The sequence below is a fragment of the Leucoraja erinacea genome, chromosome 18 (assembly GCF_028641065.1).
Source record: "Leucoraja erinacea ecotype New England chromosome 18, Leri_hhj_1, whole genome shotgun sequence".
Classification (NCBI taxonomy): domain Eukaryota; kingdom Metazoa; phylum Chordata; class Chondrichthyes; order Rajiformes; family Rajidae; genus Leucoraja; species Leucoraja erinaceus.
This window is the reverse complement of record NC_073394.1, coordinates 25,666,810-25,693,538: the sequence shown is the minus strand read 5'-3', so window position 1 is coordinate 25,693,538 and position 26,729 is coordinate 25,666,810. Positions and strand designations below refer to the sequence as shown.

At 42.0% G+C, this 26,729-nt stretch overlaps 1 protein-coding gene across 1 annotated transcript in view; it reads right to left on the bottom strand.

Annotated features, from left to right (window-relative positions):
* LOC129705832 (immunoglobulin superfamily member 22-like) overlaps positions 1–23,837 on the bottom strand; it is a 57,872-nt gene extending 34,035 nt beyond the window's left edge. The window contains exons 1-10 of the mRNA XM_055649666.1: positions 23,711–23,837; positions 17,703–17,866; positions 16,311–16,445; positions 15,416–15,552; positions 12,818–12,917; positions 11,927–11,969; positions 10,957–11,131; positions 9,182–9,295; positions 3,532–3,694; positions 1,299–1,571 (exon numbers count right to left, since the gene is read on the bottom strand). Coding sequence (XP_055505641.1) covers positions 1,299–1,571; positions 3,532–3,694; positions 9,182–9,295; positions 10,957–11,131; positions 11,927–11,969; positions 12,818–12,917; positions 15,416–15,552; positions 16,311–16,445; positions 17,703–17,835 — 1,273 coding nt within the window. The 5' untranslated portion in view covers positions 17,836–17,866; positions 23,711–23,837. The remainder of the gene's footprint in view (positions 1–1,298; positions 1,572–3,531; positions 3,695–9,181; positions 9,296–10,956; positions 11,132–11,926; positions 11,970–12,817; positions 12,918–15,415; positions 15,553–16,310; positions 16,446–17,702; positions 17,867–23,710) is intronic.
* Positions 23,838–26,729: the final 2,892 nt, after the last annotated feature.

Below are 26,729 nucleotides of genomic sequence, written 5' to 3'. Positions count from 1 at the left end.
GGCCGCGGGCGACGCCGGTTGTAGCTCCGACCCCGGCAACTCTACCCCTGGCTGCGCGGCTCCAAATCCAGCGACGCTCCGCGATGTTGTGTGTCGGCGGCCACAGCGCTCCGGAGCTTGCCGCACGGTGACCCGGTAAGGCATTGCCCGCACCCCGCTGGTGCGGAGCTGGGGCGTCAGGCCGCGGGCGGCGCTGGATTTGGAGCGGCTCGCAGCCAGGGGTAGAGTTGCCGGGGTCGGAGCTACAACTGGCGCCGCCCGCGGCCCCACCGGCCACAGCGCTGCGGAGCTTACTGCACAGCGACCCGGTAAGGCATTGACCGCTCCCCGCCTCTCCGACCAGGTAGGGGACTAAGAATTAAAGTTTACCCCTTCACCCCCCCCCCTTCACATAAAAGCCCTCCAAACTAACTGACTAACATTTAAGCAATGATTTACAGATGTTTAAGCGTCTCCCGGTCTCCGGGGAGGAGGCAGCCGCTACAGTAGTACAGACCTGGGTTGACCGTGGGTCGTTTTGGGTCAAGTTTGGCGCCAAACGCGAGCTTTGGTGCGCAGACGACATCTGGAAAAAATGGCCGGTTTTCGGAGCTTTTCGGTTTCTGGAACACCGGATAAAAGGTTGTGCACCTGTATTATAATTAAATGCTTCCTGCAACATCGTCAAGACATCAATAAACTTTATGCTGAGCAGAACTGAAAACTAGTCAAGTAATCAGCGATGTGTTCACAGGCCAGCTTTGTGTAACACGTTAATGCAGAAGTAATTAACCCTTGCTTGTTTGTGCACATTGATCATAATGCAAACAGCTCTAATGTAAACTGCATGAACTTGTACATCCATATATTTGTGCTGGGTGAAGCTGCTTTGAGATCCTGCTCCTGCGAGTCCATTCACATTAATGAAGATTTCACAGTTAAAATAACATTTTTTTAAAAATCACAATTTCCCAATATTTTTTGTTTGTAGGCTTGACTGATTGGGTCACTTTCACTCAGAATATTACCCTTACTGAACCAAACTGTTGGACAACTGGACAACCAAGCAATGTGTGTGTGCACTAAGCATAGCTCATCGAAATCTGGGTAATTCACTATCAGAGAATTATATTGTATAAATCCAAACTTAACCTGTTACAAATAACAGTCTGATTTGATCATTTTCAGTAGATTTGGACATCAAAACCTGTATCACTTAGTACCCCCATTACAGAGGGGACAGGGAAATACCTGCAGCAAGTACTTTCTCTCACAGGTCCTCCATCTCTTCTCTTTGATCACTAAAGAATAAGACTTACGGTCAATCTGCAGTTCAGATGTAGAGATTTGATCTCCCGCAGTAAAGCTGTATTCACCAACATCACATGGTCGAACATCTTTGATTTTCAAGGTGTGTGTCAGGCCATCCGCTGACACAATGATATCGTGTTTGTCATCTCGCTTCACCTCCATACCTCGGAACCTCCAGCAGACATTTGGCACATTTTTACTGAGACTGCACTCAAAAGTTCCTGTTTGTCTCTCCACCACCTTTAGAGGTTTGAGCTTCACCCCAAACCTAAGTGGCTCATCTGTAAGAAAATAATTTTAAAATATCCAGTAGAAAGCTGCAGAAGAAGATGATCATGGTATTAAATAACTTAAACACACATTACTGTACATCTGCAGGGTTGAAAACCTCATTATACCTGTATTCAGTAATTACCTTTATTTTAAATCTGCAATTTCAATTTTTTTTCCAATCTCTGGAATAAATGGTTCGGAAATCAAGACTACAAAGAACTATTATTCCTTCCAAGGTTAACAAATGGTCACATTTGTAAAGTGCATTTAATACAATGAAACATCATGAGCATTATCAGACAAAACAAATTAACACCGTTGCTATTATATGGGGTGCATTGAGTAATTGTTTTTTCCCCTCCAAACTTTCAGTATTTGACCTACATCTGGTGCTATAATTAAAAAATAATAATCATGTAAGTCACCCAAAACAGGCAGAAAAGTAAGAATTGAGACAAGCAAAATGATTTAATCCTGGTGTGTAATGAATGCTGGCTTTTCCTGGTGTGTAATGAATGCTGCCCTGATCCTAAAAGAAACAAAATAAATATATAATGGAAAATGTTGAAATTTAGTCCTGTGAAACTGTAGGAAAACCCCCCATCAAATTTGCACACATTTCGGTTCCATGCACAGCATAATAATAATGACCAGAAGATCCATTTAGTGACCTGGAGATGAATATTGGTTTAAACACTGGATTGAAGTGCCTCATTTAAGGAAATAATAATAATCGGCAAAGATCCACAGAGTGGAAATCAGTTCAATGTCTCAACAGGAAACGGAAAGTGCACCCACAACCTTTCATCTGAAATACAGCAGCAGGGTAATAACTGAGCCAGTACCAGAAGAGGTAAACACTGGGCCTACTAAGGTAGGTAAGTGGAAGCCAAATTATTGGGAAAGCAGGCCTCAGTAATGGGTATTGTGCAATAATAATGCAATTTCACTGACCTATTAGCAATCCAAATGATAATTATCTTAGACAGTAACTAAGTGGAATAGTATGAAAATCTGTAGGCAGACATACTCCTCAGTTGACCTTATAGGACTTGATATTACAATCCCTACAATGATTGGCCCCTTCTTAATATCTTGAGTGGGGGTAGGGGTAAAGACTTAATTGGGGTCATCAGGTGAGCACCCTCCTTCCTTGGTGTTTCGTTGATAGGCCCACGACATCTCCAGAGGGCTCAACGGCAACACCTGGTGTCCCACAATAACTCCTAACAATTATATAGAAACATAGAAACATAGAAAATAGGTGCAGGAGTTGGCCATTCGGCCCTTCGAGCCTGCACCGCCATTCAATATGATCATGGCTGATCATCCAACAGTATCCTGTACCTACCTGCCTTCTCTCCATACCCCCTGATCCCTTTAGCCACAAGAGCCACATCTAACTCCCTCTTGAATATAGCCAATGAACTGGCCTCAACTACCTTCTGTGGCAGAGAATTCCAGAGATTCACCACTCTCTGTGTGAAAAATGTTTTCCTCATCTCGGTCCGAAAAGATTTCCCCCTTATCCATCGGGAACAATCTTCCTGCATCTAGCCTGTCCAACCTCTTAAGAATTTTGTAAGTTTCTATAAGATCCCCCCTCAATCTTCTAAATTCTAGCGAGTACAAACCGAGTCTATCCAGTCTTTCTTCATATGAAAGTCCTGACATCCCAGGAATCAGTCTGGTGAACCTTCTCTGTACTCCCTCTATGGCAAGAATGTCCTTCCTCAGATTAGGAGACCAAAACTGTTGCAATACTCCAGGTGTGGTCTCACCAAGACCCTGTACAACTGCAATAGAACCTCCTTGCTCCTATACTCAAATCCTTTTGCTATGAATTGAAGTAGTTATTCACGGCAATCCATGTGACGATGGTATTTCTATCAGCAATTACCTAATAAGCCTGCACAATTTTACAGTACCTCATGCAGAATAAATGATTTCTGTATCTGTAAAGCATACCTTTCACATTTAGCTTCACGGTGTATTTTTTGTCCCCAACTTGCAAGGTGTACTCGCCGGAATCTTTCTGAGTTAAGTTTTTAACAGAAAGCATAAACTTTGTTCCGACTTGCTTTATTTCAAACTTTCCCAGTGAGAATTGCGTCCTTATTGGGTCACCATCCTGCAGTGAAAACAGAAGAACACACACAGCAATGTCAACTATTCCAAGATCACACAGCTGTATTGACCAAAAGAATAAAATGATTCAGTACACATTTCATACGCAGAATCCACCGAGTAGAAATAGGATATTAACAAAGCCATAAATAAATAGTAAGCTGTATGATTTTTGGAGCATGCCCAATTCATTTATCTATTGGGTGTAGTGTACCTATCACCAGGAGATACTGGAAAGTGATCAGAAACTGGAACTGTGAGAGCTCTGTTCCTCTCTCTCCTCCAATAGCAATAGTAGCTCCTGCTGAAAATCTGCTAATTAACCACCTATGTTTACATCCATATATTCTGCCACACAAGATCCGTACAAAATAAAGAAATGTTTTACCCCAAATGACCTGGTCTAATATTCCTCCAGTGTATTTTCTAATGGTCTATAATGGCTGCCCTAACAATCTTCTTTCCCTTTCTAGGGATTAAACCTATCTTCTGATGAGCAGATGTACATCTCGTTTTACCTCAGTCAAATGTACAGACATCATGGAAATTGAAAGTTGTGTTAATATAAAAGGGTTACACTCACCTGCTAGAATTTAGGAAAGAAAGCCACAGAGACCACAAACTGCATAAATACAATTTATGCTATTTAGCCATGTTTTCTGCAATTTGCCAATGTCACAGCAAAGCAATGGATGTTTCTCTACAGTTCATTTTTCTATGTACTCTACGAAGCATTGCACACATACCTTGTCATAGCACTTTATATCCAATTGTGTATTAAAACAGCAAAAAATAAATCATGTCAAGAATGATTCTGCTATACTGGAAGAGTTTCAAGCTAAAGTACTGCAATAGTCTGCATTTGGTCTCACCAATGTAGAGGAGGCCACATCGAGAGCACCAAAAGCAATAGAGAGGGTTGGAGGAGATGCAGGTGAATCATTGTCTCACCTGGAAGGGCTGTTTATGTTCTGGATGAAGGTGTAGGGACAGGTAAGGTTGTAGGGGAATGTGCCTGGTAGAGAGAGGGGTGGGTGGGGAGGGATGAGCAAACCACAACCAGAGAAGATGCTGCGGAAAGCAGAAAGGGGCGGAGAGGGAAGATGTGATGTGGTGGGATCACATTGTAACCTGTGGAAATGTCGAAGAATGATATGCTGGATGCGGAGGCTGGTAAGGTGAAAGCTAAGAACTAAAGGGATTACAGCTGTTCTAAATGGCATTAGGTGGGGTGAGAGCAGAAGTTTGTGAAACAGATGAGATGCGGGCAAGGTTTTGGTAAACCATGGTGGGTGGCAGAAAGCCTCGTTTCTGAAAAAAGAGGAAATTTCAGATATCCTGGAGATAAGCATCATGTCAAGCCAAATGCGGGACAACAAAGAAACTGAGAGTAAGGCATTGCGTCCTCACAAGAGACAGGGCGGGAGGAGGTGTAATCTACATAGTGCATATGTCGTAAATGGTCTAAATGAATTTGACACCAGGTTGGAAGTCAGTGGCAAAATTGATGAAATTGATGAGTTCTGCATGGTGCAGGAGGCAGCACCAATATGCGTCAATGTAGTGAAAAAAGAATTGGGGACTGGGGGGACTGCTGCCAAAATAGACATAAACAAAAATTGCTCCATGTAGAAAACAAAGCTGCAGGTATAGCTGGAACCCATGTGCCTTTAATTGTAGGAAATGGGAGGAATCGAAAGAAAAATTGTTAATTGTAACTATCAAAATAAGTTACACCAGGCAGAGGAGAGTGCAAGGAGAGGAAAACTGGTTGGATCTAGGTTCTAGACAGATGTAATGGGTCTAAAGCCTTTCTGAGGAGGGATGGAAGTCAGGACAAAGATGAGAGCCCATGGTATCAAATGGCAGATACTAGCATGGATATCAGGTTGGCGTGATGGCAGAAGGCAAAGAGTGGCAATAAAGGGAGCTTTTTCTGGTTAGCTGCCAGTGACTAGCGGAGTTCCGCAGGGCTCGGTGCTAGGGCACTGCTCTTCACGTTGTATATTAATGATTTGGATGACGGGATTGAAAACTTTATGGCCAAGTTTGCAGATGATACGGAAATAGGTGGAGGGGCAGGTAGTGTAGAGAAATCAGGGACTCTGCAGAAGTCTGGATAGGTTGGGAAAGTGGGCAGAGAAGTGACAGATGGAATATAGTGTAGCAAAGTGTGGAGTCATGCATTTTGGTAGTAGGAATAAAGGCATAGATTATTTTCTAAATGGGGAGAGAATCCAGAAATCGGAGGTGCAAAGGGGCTTGGAAATGCTGGTGCAGGATTCCCAAAAAGATAATCTGCAAGTCGAATTGGTAGTAAAGAGAGCAAACGCTAGTACAGGTGCACAACCTTTTATCCGACGATCCAAATAACGAAAACCTCCGAATAGCGACATTTTTTCAGTCCTTGAAGAAAGGTCCTTGAAAACGTTCACCGAGGGCGGACCGCAGAGGTGACAGCGGAACCTCCGGTCGGTCTTCGAAGAAAGGGGAACTAAATCCCCATTCATAAAAGAGAAGGTGAGGGTATATTGCGCGGGAGGGTTAATAATTGACAATCTGCTGCTGCCTGCCCGCTGAGTTACAAAGTTCCCACGGTAGACTCACGATACACAGTGTATCGTGAGTCTTGCATGAGAACTTTTAAACTCAGCGGGCAGGCAGCAGCAAATTGTCGCTCCCTTCAGTTTCACCCCACCTACACCCCTCTGCTTCCCGGCCATGCGTGTGACCCCTTCCCTCCCCTCTCCAGCTCCCCGCCCATTGCACCGGAGCGGGGGTTTTGCACTGTCTTCACGTCGGAGCTAGTGCCAGTCACCGGAGACGTCAGGACCAACGGGACACCGGCCCCCAGGCCCACTGCAAGCACGGAGATCCCAGAGACCCACAGCCAGCAGCAGCCCAGCCCCGTTCCAACTCCAGAGGAACACGCTCCCCGTAGGGACCGAAGCTGATGGTGTGAAAGGTGCGTCTTGGTCTTGAGGTTGCGGATGAGCGGCGCAGCTCGGGCTGTGACGTCTCCGGCCACCCCCCTGTACAGGAGCTGAGACTGGGAACTGTGGAGTTGTTTGCAGTTGCAGAGGGAGGGGGCAAGGGCGGTACAGTTCCCAGTCTCAGCTCCAGTCCAGGGGGGTGACCGGAGACGTCAGGACCAACGGGACACCGACTGCAAGCACGGAGATCCCATAGACTCACAGCCAGCAGCAACTTTAGCCAAGCCCCGCTCCAACTCCAGAGGAACTCAGGTTGCGGATGGGGGCACAGCTCGGGCTGTGGGCGAAGTGCCACTTGTCGCTGTAGCGGCGCATCGGGGAGCGGGTTCCTGTTGGTCCTGACGTCTCCGGCCGTCCCCCTGGACAGGAGCTGAGAGACGTCAGGACCACCAGAAGCCACTCCCCGATGCGCCGCTACAGCGACAAGTGGCAGTTCGCCCACAGCCCGAGCTGTGCCCCCTCATCGGGACACCGACCCCCAGGCCCACTGCAAGCACGGAGATCCCAGAGACTCACAGCCAGCAACGACTCTAGCCCAGCCCCGCGCCAACTCCAGAGGAACCCGGGTTGCGGGTGAGGGGGCGCAGCTCGGGATGTGGGCGAACTGCCACTTGTCGCCGTAGCGGCCCATCGGGGAGCGGATTCCTCTGGAGTTGGAGGGACAGGGAGACACAGCGGCTTTTGAGAATGGTGGGCAATCACTTCCAAAGTTCTGCCCACACAGTCAGTACACCTCTCCTACACTTGTCTCCCGCACTAAGATTATCTCGCAGAGAATGATCCCAGCTTAACCCTCCCTATTCTCTCCTATTCTGCAAGAAAAAACTACATTGTAGACTCAAACTCGCGATCGAGTAACTGCCGGGATCGAGGCGCAAACTCGCGACCTTGCGGATATGAGCCGAGCACTCTACCACTGCGCCAGCCGTTAAAATCTACGCTAAAAATCTTCCATTCCGAAAGCCGAAAAATTCTGAATTATGAAAAGTGTCCGGTCCCAAGGCTTTCGGATAAAAGGTTGTGCACCTGTATTTATTTTGAGAGCGCATGTATACAAAAACAGGGATGTAATGCTGAGGCTCCATAAGATGCTGGTCAGGCCGTATTTGGAATATTGTGAGCAATTTTGGCCACCGTATCTGAAGAATGATTTGCTGGCTCTGGAGAGGGTCCAGAGGAGGTTTACAAGAATGATCCCAGGAATGTGTAGGTTAACATATGATGAGCATTTGAAGGCACTGGGCCTGTACTCGCTGGAGTTTAGAAGAATGAGGGAGGACCTCATTGAAATGTACAGGATAGTGAAAGGCCTGGATAGAGTGGATGTGGATAGAATGTTTCCACTAGTGGGAGTCATAGCCTCAGAATTAAAGGACTAGAGGTCTTAGCCTCAGAATTAAAGGACGTTATTTTAGGAAGGAGATGAGGTGGAATTTCTTTAGTCAGAGGGTGGGGAATCTGTGGAATTCTTTGCCACAGAAGGCTGTGGAGGTCGTCAGTGGATATATTTAAGGCAGAGATAGATAGATTCTTGATTAGTACAGGTGTCAGAGGTACAGTATGGGGAGAAGGCAGGAGAATGGGAGTAGGAGGGAGGATAGAGCAGCCACGATTGAATGGCAGAGTAGACTTGATGGGCCAAATGGCCTAATTCTGCTCCTATCACTTATGATCTTATGACATCTACGCAAAGATCAGGCAATGGGGGTGGGTCAGGGAATTGAAAGTTATTGACATAGTGGGGTGTATGCAAGGTTTGGAAGTAGGTGGGAGGGGACTAGTCAAGAGGCAGAGAGGGGGATGGAGTGGTACAAGATAGAATTAAAGTATGAGGAGGTAAGTTCAGCGGGGCAAGAGGAGGCAGGTACAATAGGCCTATCATGGCAATCCTGTTGTGAATCTTGGGCAGAAGATAGAAACGGGCAGTACAGCACTGCGGAACTATCAAGTTGGACATTGTGGAGGGGATATTTCCTGAGATTTCTGATGGTATGGGAAATTGTAGCCTCACATTCGTTGGTGGGGTTGTGGTCCAGGGGGAGGTATGAGGAGATGTCAAAGGCCGCCGTTTGGCCTCTGCAAGGTAGGGATCAGTCTTTCAGACCACATCGGTATCACTCTTGCCTGCAGGTTTGATGACGAGGTTCAGATTGGTGTGGAGAAAGCAGAGAGCAGTGTGTTCACTGGGTGTCAGAATGGAGTGGGTGAAGGGAGTGGAGAAGTCAAGGCAGTTGATGCCATGTCAGCAGTTGGAAATGAAAAGATCGAAAGAGAATAAAAGTCCAGAGGATGATGTCCAAGAGGAAGTGGAGTGTTGGAGGTGGGAGAAAGGGTCATCAGTGGGACTGATGACTACATGCCAAAGAAATAGGCATGGAGGCAGAGGCAATGGAACAAGAGGTCAATGTCATTAGAAACATCAAGTAAAAACATGATATATCTGTTTGCTTACAATAGTTGCTGACAATACCAACGAACATCCAGTAACATTGCCTCACCTTGAACCATTGCATTTTGATGTTCGGGTCCTTCAATTCCATGATTGTTTCAAAGGTAGCTGTTGAGTCAACTTTTCCTTCCACATCCTCTAATGGCTTTAAAATGATCACTGACTGTCAGAAGAATGAGAGAGAGCACAAGACAGTAGTGAAGATGGTTACCTGCTGACCATTAAGATGAGCAATCTTATTGCTGGAGGCCTGAATTCCCATAGTTCAATTTTACCATGGATTGGAAGCAAAGTAAAGCTCCTTATCAAATGTGGCATTTGGCAATCCCTCAAGCTCATGTGCTACATTGTTTAAAGAACATTCTCCATACTTGGTCCACTTTGTTTCAGCATTAATTTAGACTAGCTCTATCACCACAGTTGTTCAAAATATTTAGATTTTCCTTATGAGCAATGCTGTGGCCTCCCTGAAAGAGATTGCTGAGTTAGCGCTAAATTATTATCTTTAGCACCTATGATGGTCTGCAACTCATGTATTTCCATAAGAAATTTCTAAAGAGTAGACACTTTTTCCCATCACTATTGTTTTAGATTTAAACACAAGCTCCAAATGTAAGCAAAAATACAAACAGATATTGGATAGTGCCAGAAAATAGGAGTGGGGTTTACAAGTGTGATTTGAGTGACGTGTGAAATGTAACCCTTTTCTGCTTAAGCCTGTGAAAATCATGTGGAAAGTTGGTCCTCAAGTCTGGATCGCTGGTTGGCGCGGACTCAGTGGGCCAAATGGCCTGTTTCCGTGCTGTATCTCTAAACTAAACTAAACTAAACTAAACTAAACTAAACATGTCCATTGTTGCCCTGATACGTGTTCTTCGTTATTTGAAGTAAAGATTATGTGTGTGAGCTGGTTTGTGAGTGTTGAAATCAAGTTTGGTGCTGGAAGTCATTCTATTGCTTGCAGAATACTGCAATTGCTGTTGCTGGATCACAGCAGAGAACCACTCAATTGTTCAGACATGTCACTGATGGACAAGATGACACGGGACTAATGACATTACTTGTGAATGTTCACCAGGATGTTGGATCTCCTGGTTTCATTTATGAACAAAGCCTGGATAGGCTAAGTGTTTTTCTGGTGCAGAGGAGGCTGAGGGCAAAATTGATAGAGATATACAAAATTATTACAGACATTGATGGAGTAGATAGTAAGACATTTCCCCCCAGCAGCAGTGCATGAAACCAGAGGTTTAAGGTGAGATTGAGATGGGATTGGAGGAAATGTTTTTCACCCTTTCGGTGGTTGGAATATGGAATGCACTACCTGCGAAGACTGTGGAATCAGGTACCCTTACAACATGAAAAAACCATCTGCTTTTGCACTTGAATTGCCAAAACAGAATAGGCTATGGACCAAGTGCTGCTGAATCAGATTCAGATTCAGATTCAATTTTAATTGTCATTGTCAGTGTACAGTACAGAGAATGGGAATAGTATAGAAAAATACGTGATGTTTTGGATAAACATGGTAGCTCATTTCATTCAATGTTCCTTGTGAACTCTCTGCTATTGTACAAGTAAAAGCTTGTAGTCAGATTGGCAAACATTCATTTAGTTCTAACCTCCACCTGTCTCTATTACAACCATTTTATTTTAAGGCACACCTATTTTTGATGATCCTCAAGGATTTTAACTCTTAGTTTGTCCAAACACACTGGCCAATATTTTGTTTATCAGCTTTGAACCCCTCTACTAACATCACTGCTTCCTACTCTATGACGCACTCCTAACCTTATAATTTTCCAACCCTTATTTCTCTCCTACCTCAGTCTCTACTTTTTTCTTCATTTCTTTTAAGCGTTTCAGCAATCCCCTAAAATCAGTGAATCCATGTTCCATGCAGATTTTTTCATAGTCCTTCTTCTCTACTTTCATCAAAATCTCCCACATTTCCTTTTCAGTTGGAATCTTCCTTTCTTCCTTGAGTGCTGGTGTTGACCTGTAAATAACACACACAGTTGGTTTAAATAATGATTTATTATTTCAATTACTCATTGAGTGATTTCCACTTCGTTGTGATAGTGGAGAGTCTGATGGGGTTAGGGGGTGGCTGTGGAAAATAATAACAGAGAATGTCAACGGTGGAGAGGGTCCTGCAAAATACATGTTCCATGCAAAATTAGTGATTCTTATCCACTCTGCATCAGACCCCAAACCTTTGCAGGGTCATTTCCCACTGTGTGCGAGACTGACTATCTCTTCAGCATTTTCAGAAGATTTACCCAATATAGATGTGAATTTGCCCTAACATTCATCTTCTTCATAATCCACACCAACCGATTTTGCATTATCTCCCTAATAATGACAAGGCGCATTATTTTCTCTTTATTTATGTATAAATATTTATCCCAATCTTGGGATTTCAGAGATCCATGTGTCTCTAAGAGTATTTGTATTCCTAGTTCACAGATGGTTATTGTATATTTTCAATGTTATTAATTTTTTACTCTTTATATATCTTCTGTAACAATCCCCCATACAGCATATAATTACTCACAAGACCATACACACACAGCACTCATATTCATCACAGTTTACCCAGGCATCATCACTCTCGAAACCATGCTTCCAACATTGAACTATTAAATATTGTTTCATTATTTTGTTCCCAATGTATATCAATCCAATTCTCCAGGTAATACCTTGCTACCCACTGGATATTCTCTATTCATCACACTATTACTTCACGTGGGCCCTCTTAAAACCTCTCTGAGTAATTTGCTTAAGACCTTACCTTTTTTTCAACATTGTTCGGAAGTTTAATTGCTTATCTGGATCTGTAATATGAAAATGAAATCTGCATTAGGGACCAAATGAGTTTGAATTAGTTCATTCTGAACAATTCACTGGCATAATTGGCTGACTGCCATTTCTTAAGACAGCAATATCCACTTTCATTATTAGCATCAAGAATGTGGTAGCTTGGTCTTTGTTACATGCATGCATTTAGGAATACATAAACATTCAGTCATGTGCTGATAGGCACCAAGTTACAACTCCTTCAAACAATTGCTAGATTTTGCCTTCTAAATGTTTTTCCTGCAATACCACTGAAATCAATGTTTTTCATTTAGTCAAATTTAGTGCAGGATCTGAAAGGCAATTCCCCAACTTAATGTTGGGAAATCCAAACAAGATTAAGCTTTGCTTCTAGGCTCTGCAGCTACATTCACTGTGGGATCCTGTGGCAAAACTATCTGACAGTTGACAGTAATTGTGTGGAAATCGGGAACTTTCTCTTGGTCAAACGGCCGAGCATCTGAAAATCCACTGATGGTGATCTGAAAATTGCAGTTTTTTGACTTAGTGACAACAAGACGTTAAATTTGTCTAAGTCAGGATGGTACAGGACTTGGACGAGATCCCCTGTGCTGGTGTTTGCTGATGATTTCACAACATTTTTTTTTTTTACAAGTTCACAGAAAATGAAAGTGTCCATGCAGGAAGACCTAGACAACATTAAAGTAAGAGTTGATAAGTGTCCACTAACACTTGCTTCTCTCACACACGGGGAAAAATATGCTTTATAGGAAAAAATGCCACAAGGCCCTGGGGAAAATATTAACTGCCCAGCAACACACAGTGTATAAACATTGTCATACACTCCCACCAGGTTCATACATACTTTCAGTCACTGTCAATGAAATGACATATGTGCAGTCAGCATGAGCATTGGAAGCGATGCATTTGTAGGCATCCTCATCCTCTGGAATGATGTTATCCAGCTGCAAAAATCAGAATATTCACAAATCATGCCCTGCTTAAACAATAAAAACATTGTAATTTAATAGGAAGCAGAATGCAAAGCTCACTAAAATCTGGGAGAAACAGTTTCAATTAAGAAAACAGTGAGATTGTACAATGTTAATCCAGTATTGTACCTATCAATTTAACAGTTGATAGATACAGGATTATATGGGCAGTTTTGAAATGTTACATTGACAATCATCCCACAAACGTGGCATAACCAACCGTTTGGTGAAGTTACAGAAGTCTAAACTTGCTTGCTCTGGACTAAATATAACTCCAAATACTCCAGAAATTCAGTTGCCTCTTAACTAACTTCTGAAAAAGCTTTTGGGGATAATCAAGAATGGACAATGAATGGCGGCTTTTGCAGAGATAATCACATTGGAATAAATAAATAAAAAGTATATGCACCAGGCAGTAAGAGGACTAGAGAACAGCTAATACACAGGTAAGTTTCTAAGAAGTAAAGGTAATAGAACACCATCTGTAGTTTTTTTTTACTATATTGACAAACATTGTAAAAGGTTAAACTTAAAAGTATAGTGATTTTTTAAAACCACTTAAGATAAATTTTGATGAGTATGTATCAAGCCAAACAAGAAAGGCAGCAATAGGGAGCAGTCCTGCTGATGGAAAGGCAGTTTGGAAGCATATTGGATATAAAGACCTTGTACAGCTGTGAAAAAGGTCACAGGAACGCCAGTGGTAAAAGTTTAAATTAGGGTTAAACCATATTTATCAGACCGAGATTTTATTAGGGCTGGAAAGAGTAAGTTGAAGGAAACAGCAATATGATATAGCAATATTTGGACCATCATTGACAACTGGCATATTATATTAGTATTGCATATCTGTTCCACATCAAATATTGTGTTGTCAACTTCATCTTTAAGATTCTTATGAGTGTGCTGTGTTTATCTATACATAACTAAAACTCTGATCTTGTGGTCTTCCAGTTTGTGGGGTTTTTCTATTTGCGCAAAAATGGTATGTGAAAACGCTACGCTTTTTTGCCAGCTCACTCGCCGTTCTCCTGTGCTGCGAGTGCAACAAGTTTTGTTCCAATTGGTGGAATATTGTAAAAGTTAACGAGGTTTAAAAATCTTAAAAACTGCGCATGCGCAGGTCGGTCTCCTCTCCAGACAGTCAGCGCCGCGTGGATTGGTTTTTCTCCTGTCACTCCCCAGGACGGTCCGCCCCTTCCTGCACCATTTCGTCATTACTGGAGCTGAGGATGGCCGCCAGAGGTCTCCAACCGGACACAATTTTCAGAGGGACCGGAAGCTGCGTGTGGTCGGAGATGTCGCCAATGTCGCCAAACGGAAAGCGGAGACTCTGATCTCGGCGGAGGAGAACGACCAGCAACCAGCACCCGCTTTAAGTCCCCATCGCACCGCCAGCTCCAGCCCCTTCCCTCTGGTCCCCCTCGCTGGTTCCTGCCCCCCCCCCCTCCCCCCTGATACCCCCCTCTCCCCCATGGCTCTTCCCCATTTTTCTTCGAACTCTCTCCCCCCTCCCCCCATCCCACACACCCCTCTCCCCCCACAACCTCCACTGCCTACACATCCCACTCCCCCCCACAAACCCCCCTGTCCGCACACCCCCCCCCCCCCACAACAACCCCCCCCCCTCCGCCCCCACACACCCCTGCCCCCCACATCCCTCCCCCCCCAAACTTCCCCACCCCAACACTCCTCCCACCCCCAAAACCCCCGTTCCCCCACACTGCTCCCCCAGCCCCCCCCCAACTCCCCCGCCCACGCACACCCCTCTGCCCCCACAACCTACACCCCGCCCCCACACAACCCCCCCCTACACACTCACTTGCCCACACAGCCTCTCCCCCACAACCCCCCACCCCACAACCCCCCCCCGCCCCCATAACCCCCCAGCCCACACACCCCTCTGCCCCCACAAACTGCCCTGCCCACACATACCCCCCTCCCACACACACCCCCACCCACAGACCCCCTCCCGCACACACCCTCCCACCCACACACCCCCTCCCACACACCTCCCCCCACCCACACACCCCCTCCCCACCCACACCCCCCTGCCCACACATCCCTCCCCCACATCTTCCCTCTCCCCCCTCCCACATCCTCCCTCCACCTGCACACCCTGCCCACACACACCCCTCCCCCTCCCACATCCCTCCTCCCCCCTCCCACATTCTTCCTTCCCCCTCCCACATCCCTCCCGCCCACATACACACCTCCCCTCCCACCCCCCCCTCCTCCCACCCCTTCCCGTCCTCCCCTATGGGGCAAGTGGTGGAATATTGCGTTGGGGTATGGGTGAGTGGTGGAATATTGCGTTGGAAAATGGGTTGCGTTGGGGGACCAGGCCTCCCGTGTGACTGGGTCCCAATGGGTCCCACTTAGTCTAGTCTTTTACAATTTTTAAGATTATTTTTGATTTGTGACAATATATGTAAAAGAGATTTCTTATGAAATTTCTTGGATTCTGATACCTTCAGAACATTCTCTTTAGTGATGCTGTCAAAGAAAATCTTTGCTCCTTCTCTTATGGGTTTTCCACTTGCTCTCTTCCATGTGATTGTGGGTTTTGGGTTCCCACTCACCTTGGCTTTAAAAATCGCATCTTTACCTAAAGTAAAACAGATTCCCTCATTAATACCAGAGTAAATGGACATGACTGATGCATCACACACAAAGATCAAAACCCCACTGAGTATAATTTAAACATACTGGATGAAAAACATATGTAGATTGCTAGTGTGCTATTTTTAAATGGCATTCATGGAGACTAAAGGGAATTATTATTTCTCAAAAAACTTATTCTTATTCTTCTTCTAAGTCAAGACAGTTATCTGTTTTAGATGGACAATCCCAGGATTAAGGAATGATTTCACAGTGTTAACAAACCTCTCAGAAATTGAAGGACCAAGCTCCCTTTGAATTTTATTCCACATATTTCTTCTCAGGATTCCCCTAAAGAATAAGTAGATTTGACTAATTCTCCTTCCCATTAACTCTCAAACCAAAGCTCTTTGTCCTATTCTTTACATGAGATGAGGTAGTGAAATTCAGCAAGTTGGCTACTAATAGTATTTTTTTTAATCTTAAGTACCCGCTTAAATAAAACAGCGATCATAATTAATAAAATCTTAAATTATTGTATATATATTTAAGGTGATAGATAAATAGTTCTCTGGATTAAGAATCCTGATAAACCCAAATATACAGAGAATGGTATTGTAATGCAGGTTCAAAATATAAACATCCGAACAGATCTGCAATATTTGTCTCCTTTTGGACCATTATTTAAAAAGGGCAAAACACACAAATGAAAGGGCAGATTTGCAGGTGAATATTGTGAATCACGGAACAGTGCTGCTGACTTACCTTCTGGTACTGCAGTGGAATTTGGCTTTTCATCAAACTCAGGGATGCCCTCTCCTGGTGGGATCTCAAAGCTATGTGTGACAACATTTAGTGTCTGCAGCGTCACTGAGGACTTCCTCCGAATTTGTTCTCCCCCTGAAATGTAGCACAATGCAATGTTTTTTTAACAGTAAACATAATGCTGCAACGTTAATTAAACTGTTTCTTGATGATTAGCACTTCCCCAATATTTACAACAAATGCACAACTCCTAGAATGAAGCCTGCTCTGAAATCTCTGTACTGAGGTTGTCTCTCGAATTGGTGGACTTCAATACTGAGAATTATATTCTGCACTCAGTATTTTCCTATTCTCTAACTATTGGATGAGTTTGGCATGATTGTATTAATGTCTAGTATTATCTGATTTGAAAAACAAACCTTTCCACTGTACCTTGGTACACGAGACAATTACAAACCTAAACCTGAACGAAATATTCAACTCTGACCAATAAAAAGGCTAATTTCATATTTTAAATCTTTCAAAGGTTCCAGTGAAAACACGATATAAAAGTGAACTAATAGCAAGATGGTATTGTGATCATAGATTAATGTAAAGAGACTCAGAGTCTCTTCTACGTCAGAGTTGACGTAGAAGAGCTCTGGTTCACTGTTAAGGCATATTGTCACAGTTAATGAAAGGAGGTATTTTGTACTAATATGCAGTAAATATAATGAAGGGAAGGGAGACCCAAGCTCATTGTTAATAGAAACATAGAAACATAGAAAATAGGTGCAGGAGTAGGCCATTCGGCCCTTCGAGCCTGCACCTCCATTCAATATGATCATGGTTGATCATCCAACTCAGTATCCTGTATCTGCTTTCTCTCCATACCACTGATCCCTTTAGTCACAAGGGCTACATCTAACTCCCTCTTAAAAATAGCCAATTAACTGGCCTCAACTACATTCTGTGGCAGAGAATTCCAGAGATTCACCACTCTCTGTGTAAAAAATGTTTTTCTCATCTCAGTCCTAAAAGATTTCCCCTTTATCCTTAAACAGTGACCCCTTGTTCTGGACTTCTGGACTAATGCAATGAAATAATCATTAATAGATGAGATTTAAGATCTTAATCTACAACATTAATCATGAATTATCTACATTTCAAAAATAGTGTCATTGTTCTTATTAGAGCTATTTCTGTTGCTCAGAATTGTGGTATGTTGTCAAGAATCAGTATAGGGAACTTCTATTAGATTCATATTTGTGGTACACGATCAAGGGTCAGTGTGGAACAGGTTTATGGCTGTAAGGTTCTTACATATAATGCATATTCAGGGCTCAGAGAGGCAGAACTGTGATTTCACACTGCAATGCTATCTGTATAACTAGGAAACAATTTGACAATTACCTTCCTCTGATGCGACTTTTGTCACCTGGGTCACTTTCTTCAGTTTGGTGATTCCTGATTCACTAGACTGCTCAGAAATGATTGTTCTGGTTGTTGTTGTTGTTGTCGTTGTCATTGATTTTACTGTAGCCATGTTTGAAATTAAAGCTGGAATTCCTTCACTCCTAATAACATAAAGCACCTTGATATTAATGAGTATCATATAATTTTGGTCTAGTACTGGGCAATATTATTTGTTCTTCTTTAGCCAATCTCAGGGGACAATGGGAGCTCATTTATAATCCTTCTGAAAATGAGGATGTCACTGCTAGAGAATAAAGTGATTAGGTTTTTGAATCACTTGTTAATAGGAAATTCTTTAGCGAATGGATTATCTAGAGATTAAACATAATTCTGTAATATTTAACAATGTAGATCAGATGCTAAATAAAAAATATATTGCTATTCTTCATACTCCCCCAAATGAATTACAGAACATCTTAACACTCTGAATTATTCCTTAAAGATTGTTGCAAGAAAACAATAGTTATTTTGAATATGTATGTTGTATACATGTAAATATCTTTAAAAAGTCCTGCAGTTAATTTTTAAATATGGCTTCCATTTGCAAACATAAATCTATTTATCTCAATTTTAATTATAATCTTTGATGGATTCTGTTCTAGTAATTATTATTATCCAAGTTATCTTCTGCTGTCAAAGCAAAAATCCAGGGGCCATATATGTTGATATCATGCTGCAGAAGAAAGAAGTCCACCTACTAGTAGCGTGTAATTTGCAAAATCAATTTATTTTCAATGATAACTAATATTAAAGCAACATAGCTCCTATATGGTTGTTTCATTGCCTTCAGTGCAGCCTTCAATACAATAGTCCCCACCAGACTTCCTGAGAAGCTGCTGGAACTGGGGCTTAACACTCTTCTGTGTGCCTGGGTCCTGGACTTTCTCACCGCCAGGCCCCAAGTAGTCAAGATGGGAGGAAATACATCGAACACCCTCACCCTGAACACAGGATCCCCCCAGGGTTGCGTTCTCAGCCCCCTACTGTACTCCCTGTACACACATGACTGTGTGGCCAGGTTCAGCTCCAACTATAATCAAGTTTGCTGATGACACTGTGGTGGTGGGTCTGATCTCCGATAACAATGAGAAGGCCTACCGGGAGCAGGTGGCTGATCTGGCACTCTGGCGTTGGGACAACCTCCTCTTGGAAGGAGTTTTTTTAGCATCTCAGTTTTAAATGGCCTCCCCTTTATTCTTAGACTGTGGCCCCTGGTTCTGGACTCGCCCAACATTGGGAACATTTTTGTTGCATACAGTCCTTTTATAATTTTATATTTTTCTATAAGATATCCTCTCATCCTTCTAAATTCCAGTGAATTTAGCCCAATCTTTCCAATCCTTCCTCATATGACAGTCCCACCATCCCGGGGATTAACCTCGTGAGCCTATGCTAATAATAATAATAATACATTTTATTTATGGGCTCCTTTCAAGAGTCTCAAGGACACCTTACAAAAATTTAGCAGATAGAGGAAAAACATGTAAGGTGAATGAAATAAATAGTAGAGACATGACTAGTACACAAAGTAAATACAGAATTCAATACAAAACACAGTATGAGGCAATTAATGCACAGATGAAAAGGGACGGCACGTGGGGCTAAGGATAGGCAGAGGTGAAGAGGTGGGTCTTGAGGCGGGACTGGAAGATGGTGAGGGACACGGAATTGCGGATCAGTTGGGGGAGGGAGTTCCAGAGCCTGGGAGCTGCCCTGGAGAAGGCTCTGTCCCCAAAACTGCGGAGGTTGGACGTGGATGGAGAGGAGACCAGCTGATGTGAATCTGAGGGACCGTGAGGGTTGGTAGGGGGAGAGGAGGTCAGTGAGATATGGGGGGGGGGCCAGATGGTGGAGGGCTTTGTAGGTGAGGATCAGGATTTTGTAGGTGACCCGGTGGGAGATGGGAAGCCAGTGAAGTTGTTTGAGGACTGGAGTGATGTGATGCCAGGATTTGGTATGGGTGATGAGTAGGGCGGCTGCGTTCTGGACCAGTTGTAGTCGGTTGATGTAGGTGGAGCTGATGCCAAGGAGAAGTGAGTTGCAATAGTCCAGTCGGGACTATCCTGCACTCCCTCAAGAGCAAGGATGTCCTTCCTCAAATTACGAGACCTATGAAATATAATAATTGGATTTCATACAATTTCCCTTATAGGTAGGCACTACCTAAGGAAAACTTTGTTACAGCAGGATTATGATCTAAACTGTAAACTTAATGAACTACAAAGTGCTGGGCGAGCTCTCCACCTCCAAAAAACAGGAATTGCTTAGTCCAGAGACTAAGGAGTTTTATTCCTACAGCTGGTGGATCCTGCTTTCCGGCTGAAATGCTCATTGCCTTTCAGGATATGACCTTCAAGGAGATCTTCAAGGAGTATGTATACTTAGGCTGATTTTAGCAGTTACTAATCTCAGAATGGTGTGCAATGGGAATTGATTGAAACATGGGAGCTCTCCATGTTTGACCAAAGTAACGGATGGACAGACAAATAAGGAGACTATTGAGATGTTAGTAACCTTCACAGGATCTCTCTATTTTAAGGAGCTAATTCCAGTACATTCTCTGGTCGCAATGAACTACTAAGTTGACTAGATATACTGTAGATATGTTCCTCAGAGTAAACACCATTTCTATCTGATATTACATGTGTAGCAGTAGTATGATAGCTGTCAACTAAAATTAATTTGTATGTTGCCAATAGAATCAAAAGTGATAGTGAAGGATGGACATATATCTGTAGGGATTGAGTTATGTAGTGGGAAAATATTCAGTTCAATTTAAAAAATAGAAATTAACTGACTATTCAGATCAGGCTAGACAGAATATGACTGTTATTTATTAAAACATGCATAATCTGTTATTAAAAACTGATATATATTTCAGATTCTTCACCTAAGTTTTGGCCATATAGATCACATAATTTATTTTTTTGCCATCAGTGATCAGGGACCTTTATTCAACAGGCAAAATTAAAAGGCAAAATGGGACTAAGGCTATTGCATGCTACAAATCACTGGTTATCCACACACAGGGAATTTTAATGTGAGCTTCATAACATTCCTAAGACAGAGGAGAATATATCCCATTAGTCTCAACTTATTTAATTTTTAGCAGTAAATATTGCTTATAATACCAATAAAATAATGAATTCACACATTGATAATTGCAGGTTGATGTCTTCTGACAAAGTTCATGAGAATCAAAGAGAACGACGCAAAACTGTTGAAACATACTAGTTATAACATACTGCAACATGCTTATCCATTTCAGAGAAACTGCTGGAGGGTTGAGCAGCATATTTTGGGGGAAATATATTGTCAATATTTCGAGTTGAGTCCCTACAATTTTAGAGAAATATTGTCAATGTGGGACTTGCTCTTATATTGCCAAATGGAATACTTTTCTTAATATCCATCAAACATTTGGAGCAGGTCCATGACAAATAATCATTTGGTTTTTGTGATTTTCTAACTTGCTTTGCCAGCTGTTAGTTCACATAATTCAGCCACAAAAGGTACAATGGATCGTTATAAAAGGACATTAAACTTGAAGGATCTAGACATGGCTCCTCCTATAAAGAAGTGGTGAAGTCTTTTGTTTATGACCCACGTGAGTGGCATTATTTTCTTTGCTGATGCTACAATATAAGAAAGTTTACTCTTCATTGGGAAGATAACTTGCACCATAATAACTGCAGAACAGGATACATGAAACAACGTACATGGAGCAGCTATAATGTTTACTGAACTCATTCTTCCAAAGTCTTATATTTCTAAGTGCCAAATACCTATATGACCTTCACTCAGCTCCTCTCTAACCTGTCATCATTCAACAACACAACGTACAAAAAACCACTACAACATCTCCTTAAAATATACTCAATAATAAACCACCACAACCCCCAAATCCCAATCACTGCCTTGCCGCATTATCCATTACATGGCATCCCTTTTGACAAAGCCACTCTTCACTGGGAAAAAAAAAGAATATGGTGCAAGAGGTCATGGATCAGGGGTCATAAGATTAGACAAGTGAGAGAGATAAGAGGGATTTGTTTGCTTGGAAGGTTACAAAACATTGAAATGTTTTACTCTGGAGGTCTGGGGAAGTTTAGTCTTTGTGCATATTCAATAGAATGATTGATGGATTATTCACAACTAAGGAATCAAGTGATATGAGAATTTGGAGGGAAAATGGTTGTGGTTGAAGACTAGTTGGGTTTAATGGTAGGCAGGCTTAAGAAGCCTCTGGTCCACTATTATACTTCATAAAATCCTCTCTGCTTTTTAAATATTTCTATTGTGTGAGCTTCAACAAAATCACAGAAAAACATTTATTTTGTTTTTGGAAACGGCCCACTCAGGTACTATCCAATCCAAGGAAGTAGCATCAATTTGAAATCCCTCATCATAAAATCACAAAAAACATCTGGATATAAGTAACATTCCAAATCTACTAATATACAACAAAGAGCAGATAGTCCTAATCCTCTAGTCCAGATGTGTTTATTGTTAAATAAACAATAAATGAGTAAGTACACAATAAATGCAACGATGAATGTAACAGCAGCAGAATGATGCAAAGATTGTAGTACAATGTGAAGTAGTGCAAAAAATAAAATCGTGCAATGACAGAATAATCAAATGAGGTAGCAATAAAAAATACATGGCGGCACCACCAGGATGAGAGTGTATTTGGTACCAGGTAATTGGTTCAATAATGTGATTGCTTCTTACTTATCTGGATATAGAAAAGCATATTTAATGCAGGGAGTAATACCAGGAATGTCAGATATTGGGCATAATGAAATTTCAGGCACTTTTAATCTAAAAGTGATATTCAGAGGTATAAGAGAATCCACTTTTTCACAATCAGTGAAAACATGCATAATGTCCAGTCTGAAAAATAAACAAAAAAAAAGGAGATCAGATCTGTGGGTATTAAGGAGAAATGGCCAGAAGTGGTTCTTAAGTCGTGATGTCCAGGCTTTCAAGCTCCTCAATCTTCTCCCTCCCAGAGAGTAGAAAAGTGAAAAGGGAACGGAGAGATATCCTTGATAATATTCCTAGTCTTTCTGATGCAACGCATCACGAAGATGGATGGAATCACAGGTACATCTCATGTCGTTCAATGTAACAATATTCTTCACAAATTTCCTTAATACCCAAAATGACATCTGTTGCCCTTTGTTACCCACAGACCAGATTCCTTTTTTACACAAAGTATTCAACCAGGACATTTTGGAACTTTTTCACTGATTGTGAAAAAGTGGATTCTCTAAAATCTTCTGAGTATCACTTTTAGATTAAAAACTGCCTGACATCACATTGTGCCCAGGATCAGACATTCCTGGTAATAATCTCAACATTAAATATGTTTTTTTCTATATCCAGGTACAGTAAGAAGACCAAACATTCTTTGCCTCTGACAAATCTGGCACATACCTTTAAGCTTAAAACTAACCAATTTTAAGTGGTTAAGAAGGAACTGCAGATGCTGGAAAATCGAAGGTACACAAAAATGCTGGAGAAACTCAGCGGGTGCAGCAGCATCTATGGAGCGAAGGAAATAGGCAACGTTTCGGGACGAAACCCTTAAGTGGTATAGCTTCTTTCTTTTTCAACCAATTTACTATTATTTTGCAGTTACATTATCTAATTTGCTATATTCTGAATAAATTTGTAATTTTTTTAATGGCCCTACAGGCTGAAGAGATAATTGTGAAACGCAGGAAAAGTAACATTCAAAACATTTGATTATATCCATATTTCAAATAATACATTTTGTATCTCTTTTTGAATGTTACTGTATAGGGAGCAGTATCCTACTACTAGATTAAAGAAAGTCAGATTTATTTGTAAGATCTGTTTTTAATCATATTCCACATTAATTTATAGTTGCTGTTTCTATTTCAATGTTTGTTTTATGTTCAGGAAAGTCATCTTACCTGCTGCTGTGGAGTCCAGTTCCTAGAGGAGCTGGAGCTGTGGTCAGAGCAGTTGGAGACTGTCACTGCTCTGAAGAAAAAGTATCAGGAGTTCTGAGAGCCCCCTATCTCTGACAAGCATTCAAGATCAGGAAACATGACGGATTTGGCACATGAGCTAAAATTCTATAAATGCATAATCCCCTTGTGGGATATCCACTTACTTCAAAGAAGCATACTTTAGCCGTTGGTAATTTGCAGCTGAACGATAAGATCAGCACTGATAGGTCACTCACACTTTCTGTAGCTTCATGGCTTTAGGTTTGTTTGGGATCATTTTACATTCTAATTGTGTTCAAAAAAATGTTGTGCTTTTTGGGTGATTTCAAAATGTCTCCCATTTCCTTTTGTTTTGAAGATTCTCTTTGAAATGCATAGTGATAAAAGGCTTCATGGCTAGTGATTCCCTACTGAACGGCCAATTATGTCCTCTTTGCACATCAGCTTGTCATTGACTTCCACTGAAACATGGAGGTCAGAGACAAGCTGGAGGTCAGGTCCAAATACATCTGGCTGTAAGGTCCATTTCATTATGTGGCATGATCCCATTCAATCACCAAACTTGAGTAAAAAGGTAAGTGACTTATGTTTCTATATGCTGCTTTATCTCACTGATTTTAATTGAATTCAAGTACAGAGCTTCTCTGATTACAGATGACCTGACTTATGAAAATCTGACTTTATGCAAATTCTCCCATACATTTTTTAAGCATTTTTCAAGACAGAAACAATAGTAATAATAATAATAATATTTTGTGATATTAATTAATGACTGGATACAATATATATTCTATTAGCTTAATAGTGGGTAGTGTAAGCATGCACATTTGATTAAATTAAAGAATTATAGCAAGTGAAAATATAACGATCCAATATGGGTAGCTAGAGAATGTGGTAATTTCTGAATTAAGGAGAAATTCATGGAGAGATCAGCTTATGGAGAGTCCTCTAGAATTAAACCTCGTGAAACCTGGGTTCTGCTTGTACTTTAGGGTGTTTAACATTATATTTTAAGATTTGTAATATTTTTTGATGTTTTTAAATGATTTTTATTTCAACGGTTTTAAAATGCTTTGATATTTAAACAGTTCAAAGGCATTTGAGAGCATACTTCACCTGATGCTGAGTCACTGATGGCCCACTCAATTTTGTGGGAAGATTTCATCCAGATTCAGGTTACATTCAGGTTAATTTTATTTCAGGTGGTGGAGAAAGATATGTAGCAGATCAAGCATTCATCATCTTGCAATCTTATTGTTTTACCATGTTTAAAATTAGGACTACATGGTCCAGAAAGTGAAGAAACATACATGAGTTAAAGTGTTTCCCATTGGGACATCATTTTTATTTTTACTAACTCCACAACATGTATTTTATTGTGAATCCTTTTTGTAACTGGCAGCATTAAACCACATTCTCAATATATATGAACTCATGCTATCTGCGGCCCTAAAATTCACTGCAAAGTAGCCAGGTCATAGCATGGGCCATATTGGACTGATCTATTTTAAAACAAGTCGACCTTTATTACCTAACACTACATAGTTTAATACTTCCCACATCCTGATCCACTCCATTTTGCCCTCTGCCAGGTTAGTCCTCTCCCCTCAAATACCCCTATTTTTCACACATGCCCCATAATTACCATAATCTCCTTGCAGTCATAGAGAGAGATGTCTTGAAAATAAGTGATCTGCTTCCTGTGGACAGCCAAAAAATAGACTGTAACTGTGAGTATTGGGTATCTGTTGCCACCTGTGAATATGCAAGTCAGCGTCTAATATTTTTAAATGAGAATAAAAACACCACAGCAATTTCTTTAAGTGAAAATGTCTCAATATTTTAATAAAAACTGATTGGGGCAAAATGTTGTAACCCAATTAGCATGATGTAAATGGGTGAAAACAAATTTCCAGACTTCAGTCCCACAGCGGGTATAAATGGATAATGCTAGAATAAAGGTCTGGGATCATGGTGATTAACTTGAACTTTTATCATGCTGCTTGGATGCACAAGAAAATATTTTGAAAGCCTCGTGATCAGGCAGTAGTAGCAAGGTGGGGTGGGCAAAAACGCACAGCTGTACTAGCTTAGATAGACAGAGTGCTGGAGTAACTCAGCGGGTCATGCAGCATCTCTGGAGAAAAGGAATGGGTGATATTTTAGACAATAGACAATAGGTGCAGGAGTAGGCCATTTGACCCTTCGAGCCAGCACCACCATTCAATGTGATCATGGCTGATCATCCCCAATCAGTGCCCCGTTCATGCCTTTTCTCCATATCCACTGACTCCGCTATCTTTAAGAGCCCTATCCAGCTCTCTCTTGAAAGCATCCAGAGAACCTGCCACCACCGCCCTCTGCAGCAGAGAATTCCACACTCACAACTCTCTGTGAGAAAAAGTGTTTCCTCGTCTCCATTCTAAATGGCTTACCCCTTATTCTTAAACTGTGGCCCCTGGTTCTGGACTCCTCCAACATCGGGAACATGTTTCCTGCCTCCAGCGTGTCCAAACCCTTGACAATCTTATATGATTCAATAAGATACCCTCTCATCCTTCTAAACTCCAGAGTCTACAAGCCCAGCTGCTTCATTCTCTCAGCATATGACAGCCCCCCATCCCCGGAATTAACCTTATAAACCTACACTGCACTCCCTCAATAGCAAGAATGTCCTTCCTCAAATTAGGGGACAAAAACTGCACACAATACTCCAGGTGTGGTCTCACTAGGGCTCTGTACAACTGCAGAAGGATCTCTTTGCTCCTATACTCGACTCCTCTTGTTATGAAGGCCAACATGCCATCCGCTTTCTTCACTGCCTGCTGCACCTGCATGCTTGCTCTCATAGATTGATAAACAAGGACCCCCAGATCCCGCTGTACTTCCCCTTTTCCCCAACTTGACGCCATTTAGATTTTGGGGCGAGACCCTTCTTCAGATCAACCCAAAATTTTTCTGTCTAGAAGCTGTCTCGAAA